This window comes from Cricetulus griseus, chromosome 6 (genome assembly GCF_003668045.3).
Source record: "Cricetulus griseus strain 17A/GY chromosome 6, alternate assembly CriGri-PICRH-1.0, whole genome shotgun sequence".
In the NCBI taxonomy this organism is placed as follows: Eukaryota; Metazoa; Chordata; class Mammalia; order Rodentia; family Cricetidae; genus Cricetulus; species Cricetulus griseus.
The window spans coordinates 146,308,276-146,321,005 of NC_048599.1; the positions used below are offsets into that span (position 1 = coordinate 146,308,276).

Here is a 12,730-nt window from a genome sequence, read left to right on the forward strand (position 1 = left end):
TGGGGTCGAGTTGTTCCTTCTCTTTGTACTGCTGTGGCACCTTCCCTGTCCACTGTAGTTGTTACTACTTATAAAACAGGTGTTATAAAACTTTCATTCTAGGCTTGGATGGGGGTATCTGACCCACAGAAGCTGATTCTAAACAGTAGCTTAGCCTAGCTCTGATGGCTGCTGTTATTTGTGATGCTTTCTGCCATCTCTCCTAGCAGGTGTTGAGCTGACTTCCTCAGATTTGGAAATGGCTCTCCAAGCCTCACTTGTAGCCCACAGTGGAGACCCATGAGATAGAAAAGGATAAAGCCAGTGTTGCCAGTGTCCCTCCTGGAATGGTAGTTCTCGGAAGTGAGGCTGGGGAGATCCCTACTCCAGGATACTTGCAGCGTGCAGCTCACAGGGTGCCCTCTGGTGGACAGTCTCTGCTCTGGGGAGCATCTTTTTAAAAAAAAAAAAAAAAAAAAGGCCCATCAGAATGTTTGTTTCTCTTAGCTACTAAGCTCAAACTTTAGCATCAAAAGTGGAAACTTCTCTGGTTACTCCTAAGGAATTTTGTGACAGTCGGATAAACTGCCATGCATATTGTGTCATGTAATGAGTAAGTTCATTCCCAAGTAGGTCAACTCTTCCCTCCTTACTAAGTACATGACAACCCCCTCAACTCTCACAACACACTTGCATACAGCAATTCAGGAATATCTTTACTGGAGTTCAAGGTATCAGACAGCACTCTCTTTATAAGTATTCAAAGTGAGCAGCTATATTCTGAGATCAGTAAATAATTTATTTTATTTCACTGAAGAGCCAGGTGCTTCAGATCACTCCTGACACTGATGAAGAGTCTTCCCACCCACCCACCCCCCATCCATCCTGTGTCAGTCAGATTAGAGATTTCCTATGGCCCTGTGCTGGGTGCCTGTATGCAGCATTTGTCCAGCATTCTTGCTTGCCCCACAGAGAGCCAGCATCCACTTGGAATCCATGGTACGAAGACCCTCACAGCAGAAGGTGGAAACCTGGGGCTCAGCCCTGAGGCTGCAGCTGCCTGTCTTCTGGTGGTACAGAAGGGGCCCACTCTCTAGTTACCATCTGCCATTTGCTTCTAAGGGATGAAAGACACTCAGGCTTTGCTCTGTAAGATTAAAATGTAAGTCAATTTTCTACCAATCTATGACTGTGAAACACTAGTGGACTCTGTTAATAAAACCTATGACAGAAATCTAATTTAAGATATTAGCAAGAGGGAATGGGGGCTGGCTCATTTTGTATAGTGCTTGTATGTAAACATGAGGACCTAAGTTCAATATCCAGCATCCATGTAAAAGCCAGGTCACAGTGGTATATGTATATAATCACAGTGCTGGGGAGGCAGAGATATGAGGATGCCTGGGGCTTTTCATGCCTGTCTCAAAAGCTAAGGTGGAAAGTGATTGAGGAAGGCATCTTGCATTGACCTCTAGCCTCCACATGAACACACACATGCACACACACACACAACAAAAACAAACAAACAAACAAAAAAACATCATAACAGGAAGCTGGGAATGCAGCTCAAGGAGGAACACTTGTCTGTGCATGAGCCCCTCAGTTCTAGCCTTAGCACTGTGATAATGTGGGCCAGTTGTAGTGAACTATCAATAAGTTAGAGGCAGCTATCATTTAGCTTGTGTTTAGTATGTACCTGGTACTTTGATAATCAAACCCTGTGTGCATTAATAGCTGGACTCATAGAACTGACATACCCAGAGTTTACCTGAGGAAACTGGGTGTAGGGAATTTACCCTGGATGCAAACCCTCCCTGTGCTAGTACTCAAGTTCAGTGATAGTTCACAGCATACAGACAACTCTCGCTACCTCATTTAATCTACTTGTATATCAACGTTGTGGCCCCATTTCCCAACTGAGAAAACAGGCTTGAGGGATGTGATGAGATAATACAGCATTTGGAAAGAATGTAACTCTTATTTAATAGCTACTAACTTGTTTTCCCTTCCATTCAGTCATCAGGATATACATTGGTGTTTCTAGGGAATTGGGACAGAAGCCAAGTGCCAAACACCAAAGCCCAGCTATAGTACCAGAGATGCCTCAGCCGTTCCAACCTGACTTGCACAGAGCAAGGCACTGTTTCCAGCTGTGAACACCCTTCCCTCTGCTCCTCCCTGGCTCTTGGGGTGGGTGGTTATCCTCCACTTCCCATTAGACAGTGTCAGCTACCGTACCTCTTCCTCTATCTAGACCTGATCCTAGCTGTGGCTGGTTTTGTAAGGTGTTCCAAGAATGTTTCATCGCCTGCTTCCCCTCCCAGCAAGCCTGAAAGTTCAAATGCCCTTAAATATGGACCTTGCCTGCACGTATGCCAAATGGAGACTATTTCCATTAACTTAGCCTCCTGTGGGTAGGGGCAAGTAGACTTGTAGACACAGAAATTAAAAGGGTCAGATGCTAGCTGGGCATGGTAGTGCATGCCTTAATCCCAGCACTTAGAAGGCAAAGGCCGGTGGGTCTCTATGAGTTTGAAGACAGCCAGGGCTACACAGAGAAACGCTATCTCAAAAGGGGGCTGAGTGCCAGTGGTGATCTGGGAAGCTTATAGTATGCTATCAGTAAAAAGATACCAGAAATTAAGATGAGAAACAAGGCAGGGAACCAAGATACTGCCATGACAGCATAGCTCATTATATAATACAGAATTGTAACCCTGACCATGTAACTCTGTCCTTGGTCCCATGCTGTACCTACTGTCTCAGGGGTTGTAGCAGACTCTTGCTGTGTAACCCAGACTGGCCTCAAAGTACCATATTTGCCATATTTACAAAGTACAGAATTCAGTTTGATTTTCTCAACAGTCTCAGACCAGGAGGCCAAGTGATAGCTATGCCACTTGTGCTAACTTGCCTCCTTTGTCACCTGTCATTGTAGACCCTTCCCACATCACCGAAAAGATCTGTTAGTCAACACAACTGTTACTTTATCTTCTAATTAGAAGCTACAAGCAAGTGTTGTATGAAAGGAGAGAAGGTTAGCACTTCCCTTAACAAGGAGGGAAGAGGCCCTTGGGCCTAACAACACGTATGTGTTCATGGCATCTAACCACTGTTTATCAATTAAGAAATTACATTACAAAAGAAAGAAACCACAAGCAAGAACTCAAAGAAAACTTCACTCCAATGTTTTTAACTATGCAGTAGGCACATTTAAGATGCATGTTAGCAATGCAAGACTAGCTAGCTGGTGACAGCAGACGACTGCAGCCAGAGGCTGTTCCTCCTCAGCCCATGTGGTGTTAGTAGTTCTGGGTGGCCGTACATATGAACAAGACATTTCTTTTCCTGTAGTTTTTAGTCTGGCCCCTGTGGAGTGAAGAATTCACATGCTCAAGAGGTAACTGACCCTCCAAATTCCTGGCCCTTTGCTGATGGTAAAGAGATACTATTCACTATTCCAGGTCACTAGAATGACCACAGGGGGACATATACCATTTCCAGCTCCACATCCTTGGGGTCACTTAATTCAACAGTGACAATTCTGTTGCTCAGTGATTTGCCTCTTGATTGTGACACACAAGATCCAGTGTTGAGTTTAAAACTAATGATAACAAAACTACAATGGTGGCCCCTGGAAAATCCTGTACACTAGAGCTTGTTAACACAGTGTGTGGTTGAGGGAGGATTCTGGTGACGGCAGATGTCAGGATTTGCTCGATGCTTATCTTGTCCGAGTCCTCCCCCAGAGCTTCCCTTTAGAGAATTTCTGTCCAACAATCTGGGGTTACTCACAGCAGTGTCAGGTTGCTTGGGTGACTGAGAAGGAATTGAGCATGGGGGGGGAAAAAATGGAGATTGACCAGAACCATCTCAGTAGAAGGAACTGGAGTAGTATTCCTGAGTTTCCTCTCAGACTGCCCTTGATAGCTTCCTGTCCTTGCCATTCAAACTCTAGTAGGGTAAGGGGCCTGTCCCTAGGAGGACCAGATTTCCCCCCTCCACCGGCAATGTGCAAAACAGTCCTGAAAACGGTCAGTCCTACTTCCCAGCTGTCTCAAAGGCTCTCCTGGGGTGTCCACTTACCATAGAGTGTCTAGTGCTGGACTACCTTCTCCTCGAAGACAGCACTGCAGAGCGTACATAACCTCAGTCCCTTGGAATGACCCCCTCTGGTGCCCAGCCCTGTGCTCAATGTTGCCATGCTGGCTGGAGCTACCTGTTAGTTTTTATGCTCAAGATATAACAGTCTGGTTGGGAACTCAACTCAGTGTGTACTGAGCACACACTGGAGCTGTCAGCACTTGGCTGAAGCTCCCCATTGCTTTGAGATGATAAGCTCACTGAATAGAGCCAGTGAGCGGAGCCTGCAGTTAACACCCTCCTTGTTCCAAGGAAGCAGTGCTCTCCAGGTTCCATTGTACTTGTGCCCACAAATGATTGTCTCCTGCTTTGAGTGCCTCGCATATTGTTTGAGGGTACTTTTTATACAGTGCTGTATTCCACCAGTGTGTGGCAGGATGCTAGTCTGCTCAGCCCTGGCTTGGTGGTATGGAGAGATGAACTATGGTTACAGCTCTGTCATTAATGGGTTACATCAGACAAGTCATATCCCTAGCCCTGAGCCTCGGCATCTTCCTGTGGAGAATAAAATCCCAGGACTGGGTGATCTCTGAGGTCTCATTAAGCCCGAACAGCCTATGTGTCTGATCCTGTGTGTAAATTCAGACAAATCTCAAAGACTTCTCTGACTGCTCCGTGATGCTATCGATTGCCATATATATTCAGCAAAATCCACTCTGGTCAAGAGTTGCTCATTGGCACTCCCAGAGGGCTTTTCTGGGCTTGGGCTCCCTGGCTCTGTGCAACCTAAAGACAAGAGGATTGTGGGGCTTTTTCAAAACTGCTCCAGGATTTGACAACAGTGGGTTTTGTAGTCTCAGATTCAAAGTTGTAGGAAATTGATGCATAAACCCCACTCCTGTACAAGCCAATAACCAGCAACTCGGAATAACCATTGAGTATGGGAGTGGCAAATGCCCCAGTGTTGCCAAGGTGATGAATGATTTCCCTCGAGGTGGTATTTTAGGTATGCCTATTACAGTGTGTGTCCTCAGAGGCAATGGGAAACTGCTTTCTGGTGTGGTCTCGATCCCAGTTTTGCAGTTTACTAACTTCTTTACCTTTCTGGGGTTCATCTTTGTTTGCTAGTAAATTTTTATTTGTGTGTGTGTGTGTGTGTGTGTGTGTGTGTGTGTGTGTGTGTATTTTGATCATATTCACTCCCTCCCTTAAATCCTTCCCCATCCTCCCGCACCCCTCTTCCCACCCAGCTTCATGTTTGTTCTCACTGAGTTCTCTGCCTATGTGTCAGTCTCTCTCTGTCTCTCTCTGTGTCTCTGTCTCTGTCTCTGTCTCTCTCTCTCTCTCTCTCTCTCTCTCTCTCTCTCTCTCTCTCTCTCCTCTCTGTCTGTCTGTCTCTGTCTGTCTGTCTGTCTGTCTGAAACCCATTGAGTCCAGTTTTCCTTCCCTAGAGTATTGTTGATATAGCAGGTGACACACAATTAAAGAAAACTGTTTCTCCCTCTCTGAGTCTTGGTTCATCTTTAAGAGTTGTAATAGTGACTTAAGTTTCCTGCAGCAATGCAAGATGAACATCTGATGTGCTGTACTGTTCCATCCCCCTTACACCCAGGGGTTGACACTTTTGTTACCCCATTTTACAGAAGGAGAATCTCAGGCTCATGGTGTTATTCTTTACTCAAAATAACACCAATGGGAATGTACCCCCACCCAAACCCTGGTCTGAATGAATAACCTGGATACGGTGTAGGTGGTCATTCCTAGCATGAGTATCCTAACCCTCCAGCTCAGAGAAATCTCTTTCAACTCAGAATGGAAGTCTTAGAAGTTACAGAAAGGTTTGTGCAATGAAACTTGGTGACGGAGGCTATTGGAAGGATCCATGGTGACAGACATATTGGACCACATGGCTGGACAGGCACTCTACATTTTTGTGCTTTCAAGACTGGCACAAAGCAGATTGAAGGTATCCAGGCCTAGGGCCAAGCACATACTTGTTCATATCCTTCCTTGACTCCCTTACCACCTTATTCTGACCCCATCACAGGCCCCCAGCCCATGCCTGGCTCCCAACACTATTAGTCATTAAACATAGCATGAGCCTATAGCCTTAGTGCCTTGTGTTGGTTAGTTAAGAGTCATTTGGGAAGAAGGAACCTCAATTGAGAAAATATCTCTATCATATTCATCTCTAGGCAAGTCTGTGGGCATTTTCCTGATAATTGATGTCAGAGGGCTCAGCTCACCATGGCAGATGCCATCCCTAGGCGGCTGGTCCAGCATTGTATAAGAAAGCAAACTGGGCAAGCCAGGAGGAGCAAGCTAGTAAGCAGCGCCCCTCCTTGGTCTCTGCTTCAGTTCCTGCCTCCAGGTTCCTCCCCTGTTTGAGTTCCTGATTTGGCTTCCTTCAATAATGGACTGTGGTTGAAAGAGTAAGCCAAATAAACCCTTTTCTCCCTAAATTGCTTTTAGTCATGGTCTTGATCAGAACAATAAAAAGTAACTAATATAGTTCTCACGAGCCCCAAAGATGTGAGTTAGCATCTTGTACATCCTTTCCCAGTTTTTCCAGAGTCAAAGCTTGAGGGGGTTGTACTGAAATTTGAACTTATGACTTTCTTGATCCAGAGTTCCTGGCCCTGACTGCTGCCTTTAAATATAGACAGGCTTATGTTCGATGAACTGACGTATGCAGAAGGACCTAAGGCAGGGGCTGCCTCATCCTTTGGATGATGATATACAGTGCTAATGGAAATATTTTAGTTAGTTGGAATAGACCAGGGTCCCCTCGTGATAACTCTAAACCTTGGACAAATTGTTTCCCTGGAGAGTTGTAGCTGCATTAGAGTTGTGCTTTGTTTATTTTGAGCTGTCTTGTTAAGGAAGGATTTATATGCTGGTGTTGATGTAGGGCAGCAATCAGGCAATGTTTTCTGCCTTTGACAGTTGGTGTGATAGTTTGCTTCCAGTGAAGTTTGACTCACTGTATCTGGAAGCTGTCAGTGTGGGAGCATGAAAAGGTCATGACGGATGGCGACGGATAAGTGGGTAGGGGAGGAGAGCTGGTAAGGAAGACAAATGGCCTCCCATACTTCTGAGGGAAGGGCTGACCCCAGCCACTCCAGGCCAGCCCTGTGCTCGTCCTCTTTACCTGCTTGTTGTAGCTGAGACTGGGAAAGAGTGCCTTTGTGACCAGTGGTGGGAAGCTGCATACAGCTGAGTCCAAAGGAGCTGTCCCAGCACCTCAGCCCCTTGGGTACATGAGAGCTTCTGGGTGGAAGTGTCTTCCACTTTAGGGGCACTTCCGTTGTCAATCAGAGATCACTAAAGTTAGGGAAGAAAAACAAACTCTGAAATGGAAATGGCAGGGTTGGAAAGTTAACTTTAAGCTTTTAAAACAATGCTTTGTTAAGACATGGAGGTACATAGCAGATAAAGTACTTTCCCAGCTGGTATGCCTGAGGCCTGAGTTCAGTCCCCAGCACCACAAACTAAGTAGGTAGGAAGGTAGACTGACAGACAGACAGACAGACAGACAGACAAAAATACTATTGGGGGCTGGAGAGCTGGCTCAGAATTAAAAGCACTGGCTGCTTTTCCAAAGGAGACCCACATCTGATTCCCAACATCCACACATCTGCTAACCACTGCCTGTAACTGCAATTCCAGGGGATCCAGGGCCCTCTTCTGACCTCTGCAGGCACCAGGAAAAATTCCCATACACATAAAATAAAATTAAAAATTAAAAAAATACATATTGTTGGGTACATGCTTCAGCACCAGTAAAGGACAGAATCTCCTGCTAACCAGAATTAAGAATGGAGCCTTTTGAGATCTTTCCTGGAAACATCTACCCCACCCCATTCTGGGAATGGAATCCAGGGCCTTGTACATGTCAGGCAAGTGTTCTACCACTGAGAGCCTTTGCTAAGTCCTATATAAGTATTTTTTTATTTCCTATTTCATTTGGTATTGTGACATGAGAATTGTTTAAGTCAAACTTTTCTTCTGGCCTGATTTTCTTGGGTGTGCTATATTTTATCATGGCTGTGTTACTCCATGGCTGTGTTAGTGTGAAGAAATGTATATATAATGAAAGTCCACTTCCCTTCTTTCTTCATATGTTTATAATTTGGAGTTGCTTGAAATTGTGTTAAAAATGACATCTTAAGGAGTCCCCCTGCATGTCAGAGATGTCACATGAAAACTTTACCTAAGCATGCACAAGCCGGGAGGTGATGGTGCACACCTGTAATCCCAGCACTCAGGAGGCAGAGGCAGGCTAACTCTGTGAGTTCAAGGCCAGCCTGGCTGGTCTAGCAAGTTCTAAGACAGCTAGGGCTACACAGAGAAACCCTGTCTCAAAAAACCAAAAAGGAAGGAGGGGGGGGAGAGAGAGAGAGAGAGAGAGAAGAGAGAGAGAGAGAGAGAGAGAGAGAGAGAGAGAGAGAGAGAGAGCACAAAATTCAGAAGGAAGAACAGTGATTGAATGTTGGATGTTGTGCTGGCTTGCCATATACGGGCAGGGCATTTGTTTAACATATGAACATTTTCTTACACCCAGGTTAAAGTAGAGAAGGGAGGGTTGCAAGGCTGCTTTGGCAGAGTTTCCTCTGTGTCTTCTTGACTGAAGTCTGAGCAACCATGAGAGCCATCTGGGAACCAGACAGTTCTGGATTTGAAGAATGGCTTTCCAAGCTCTCTGACTTCATCAAAGATCCCCTTCCCTCAGTAGACATGTTCTGTAGAAGCCAGCACAATTCCTGCTGACCAGTGTAGTTGTGTAGTGCCTGAGAGCATGGGTTCTGGCACCAGACCTCCTGGCTTCAGGCCCCAGGCCACTTGTGAGCTGTGTGATCTTGGTCAGGTTCCTTAGCTTTCCTGTGTTCCAGTTTCTTTATCTATCTATAAAATAGAATGAGAGCAGAGAGGCCACTCCATGAGGCTCCTGGAGTATGCAGAGGCTCTCTAGCCTTGAAGGCACCTAGTGGACACTTTAGTGCTCAGTGATACTTAATAAATGATGTGTGTGACAGTATCATGCCTGCTGGGCCTGAGGATACTGTTCCACATGATTCCTGGAGCTGGAGCTGCTAGAAGACAATGAGCCTGCCAGGGTCATACCTTTGCCAGAGGCCTTAAGGACAGTGACCCACAGAGAACGTAGCAGTAGCAGTCTTCTTTGTGCTCTTCATTCACAGAGAAGCAGGGCTGTTCTGGCCCTGCCGCCTCCTCTGCACACTTCAGAGGCTGCAGTGGCCAGTGGGTCCAGTTGTGCTGATTGACCTCTCACATACTGCACCCTAGCTCCAGAGTCTTTGTCCATAGCCAGGAGTAAACCTCCTAGCCATCCTCCCTCCAGCAAGCTTCCAACCTTTTAGCCACCAAAAAAAAAAGCTTAGGCATCCATTTGCCTCCAGGCTTAAATTTGCTCAGCTAGGTTTGAGGCCTCAACAGACTGCCCCAGGCCCTCCCTCCCTCCCTCCCAGCCTGCTTGCACTTGTTCAGTAACTGGTTTATGGGGCCTCACTCAACTTTAAGAAGCATAGCGATTCACACCCCTCCGTTGTGAGGTTATTTAATGTACAAAGGGTTTTCCCATCAGGAAAGATTCCCCTACAGGTTCCTTTAAGTAGTGAGAGTTTTACAGATCATTAACTACCTGACTGAAAGCCTGCAGGGCACAGAAACTTAAAACTAAAGTGTCGGAGCCCCTGCCTATTACAGATCAATCCAAAATGAAGACAGAGTATCACTGGAACCAAGTCAGTGGGAAAATGTGATTCGATTCAGGAAAAAAAAAAAAAAATCTCTTGTGCATGCTGCTTTTGTGGAGCACACCAATTTTTTAAATGATATTCTACCTGTCTGCTCATTTTGAGCCTTTTGCATTCATCTTCCACATCTCCTTCCCCAAGCTGTAGTCTTGGGGTTCAGTGGCAGTAACCCCAGAAAAGGGTGTCATTGGGAAAGAGTTCTGTGGCCAAGTAGAGTGTAGGCAACTGATACACAGATACAGCAGGTAATGGATGAACTATGCGCTAACAATTTGCAGATAAAAATAATGGAAGTTAAAAGTGTACTTTACATGATAAAAGAAAGATGAAAGAGGCTGAGCAGTCTGTTACATCTGAGATGGTTACAGGAGTCCTGCTTTGTGAAGTAGGCTCTGTTGAAAAGATTGATGCAATGGGGAGTGACCTTGGCTTGGAGCAGGAGCTGGTGATGTATGTATGAGCATCCCTCTGCTAAATGGACCCAGATTTGTAGCACTAATATACATGGGAGCCCAGAACCAAACTCAGTATGGCAATAAATCAACAGCCACTTTGGGTGTCATTTCTGGTTTATATTCCACTATTGTTCTATCACTTTAATTCATGTCACTATCATCTTTTCATCTGGAACAGTTTTATATAATTTTCCAGTGGAGTTACCTGACAAATCCTATCAAATTAACAAGGTACATTAACAGTATTGACTGACTGCGGCTTCAGGAGTTGCATGGCCTTAGAACAGAATTTTAACCATCTCTGTCTGGTGATGATTTTTTTTTCTTTCTTTCTGAAAGAGGAATGTTGGGCAAGGTCTATTTCCACATAAGAGATATGCACATTTATTTTGCTGTGTTCATTTTGGCTGTTATAAATGTCAAAATAAGAAGCAGATAAGGAGGGGAAGCCCTGCTCACATGAGCACACACCCCATTACCACAGTGTGCTCTCCATGAATGCTCACCCTGTTACCACTGCCATGGCTTAAGTACTTGTCTCTTTTCAAGGAACTACAGAGATATCCAGCTCCTTAGCAATTAATGACCAAATTGGAGGCAAGAGGGTATCGGGTTAGTCATAATCCATTTCAAGTGAAATGTAACCAAATTGGTTTCCTGAGAGCTTCTCAGCCTTCTGAAACCCTCCTTAGCTGAGACCCAGAGTCAGCTGGACTCAGGGCATTATGGAAATCTGTTGCTCCTGAAATATGTCCAGTGCAACCCCAGCATCCAGTTAATAAAATAAAACCAATAAAAAACAATTGCTGGTCTCTACCAAAGATGGTAGAGGTAGCAGCCATCCCTGCACACTCAGCGTCCTCACCATCCGCACATGGCCTTCTTCCTTTGTCTGGTTTTGGAATGAATCTGCTCACAGAGTAGTACAGTGGATGGAGAGGGACAAAATGCAGTCATGGAGATTGGATTTGTTTTTATTTCCTTTTTACATTTCAGTCTGCTGCCAAACTGTGGTGGTGTTTGTCCATGTTTTGTTTGGGGTCGGTATTAATTGAGCTGGATTAGGGTGGGGTTATATCCTCTTTGGAGCTACTAATGTTTTCTTCCAGGCCCTGCTTGTCTTTCTATTACAGTATGTACAACTGATTATTTCAGGGGGGTTTTATCTTGACTTCTTTTTTATTTTTTTCCATTTTGACCCTGACCTTAAATTATGACCTAAAAATTAATGACTTTTAAGCCTCCCTGTGGGGCTCACTCCAGAACACATGGTAAAGGGTTACATCTCACTCCATGAACAAATTTCTCTTTTCAGCAAAAGAGAATTTCTAGACTAGATTCAGTGTATCAGACAGACCGTGTCCTCTCAGAAATACCCAGAGGGCACCTCAGATAAGGATGGACCCCTGCAACTCATTTGTTCTTGGTCATTGTCCAGCATATGCAAAGAAGATGCTGGGGTCTCTCCCTCAGCAGACAGGCAAGGACCTCCCCCACCTGAAAGCCAGGCTTCAAGGTTTGAACTTGGAAGGTTTTGTGTAAAGACACTTTGTTTCTCCTGTGACTTCCCTTAAATATTACTTAGGAAATTATTTGGTGTCGCAGAGGAAAGTTCTGTCTCCTCCCTTCTGTTTTTAATGTAAAATTTTTCCAGATATCGGTAACATAATCTATTACTTAGGGTCTTTATTAAAAGAAGATCAGAACTATCTTTAAAAGGCCCTCTATTGTAGTTTATGTCATTTCAGTGTAGACATAATGCTATTAGCAGTCAGTGGGGAAACCGCATTGTGTCTCTATCTTATCAGAGAAAGCACACTCCTAATAGCTTTCCTTATAACTGTGGGTTGTTGCCCCACACTACACCGCTCACTTGCTCAGGCAGCCAGACTGTGAGAGTCTCGGTTGCTATTTACAAGCCTTGCCTGTTGGAAGACTCCCTCAAGCCCCAAGAGCTCATGCTCAACCACTTCATGATTTATCCAGCTGGTCAGGTCATTACACTAAAGTCACTGGCACCTTCCTCATTTCATGGCTTCTCTTTGTGTCCCCTTGGCCTTACAGGTATCTCCGGAGACAAAGTAGAGATAGACCCTGTTACGAATCAGAAAGCCAGCACTAAGTTTTGGATTAAGCAGAAGCCCATCTCAATCGATTCTGACCTGCTCTGTGCTTGTGACCTTGCTGAGGAAAAGAGCCCCAGTGAGTAGTCCTTTATTTATGTCTCCTTTTCTCGCCCCCTCCTCCCCGGGTGCCGGGTGCTGGGAGAATATATGGCCACCATGTCCTTTTTTCCTTGGGTCTGTTTAATTCATTACCAGAAATTTCTTTTAATCAAACCAGATTGTATTAAGGTACCAAGAGCCTGGTGTGAGGTGAGCCCTCATCATGCTCCACCTTGCTATGGCAGACACCCTTGCAGCCCCTTGCTGTGGG

General features: G+C 45.1%; 1 protein-coding gene and 1 pseudogene across 7 annotated transcripts in view; both read left to right on the forward strand.

Annotated features, from left to right (window-relative positions):
- Window positions 1-12,730, forward strand: part of Mapkap1 (MAPK associated protein 1) — a 218,143-nt gene that overhangs the window by 177,452 nt on the left and 27,961 nt on the right. For 5 of the 7 annotated variants that reach the window (XM_027423729.2, XM_027423728.2, XM_027423732.2 and 2 more), the window contains one exon: window positions 12,359-12,496. The exons of the other annotated variants lie outside the window; for them this stretch is intronic. In XM_027423729.2, the coding sequence (XP_027279530.1) occupies window positions 12,359-12,496 (138 nt within the window). The remainder of the gene's footprint in view (window positions 1-12,358; window positions 12,497-12,730) is intronic. 7 annotated transcript variants of the gene reach the window in all.
- LOC113830758 lies at window positions 2,995-3,099 on the forward strand (annotated as a pseudogene).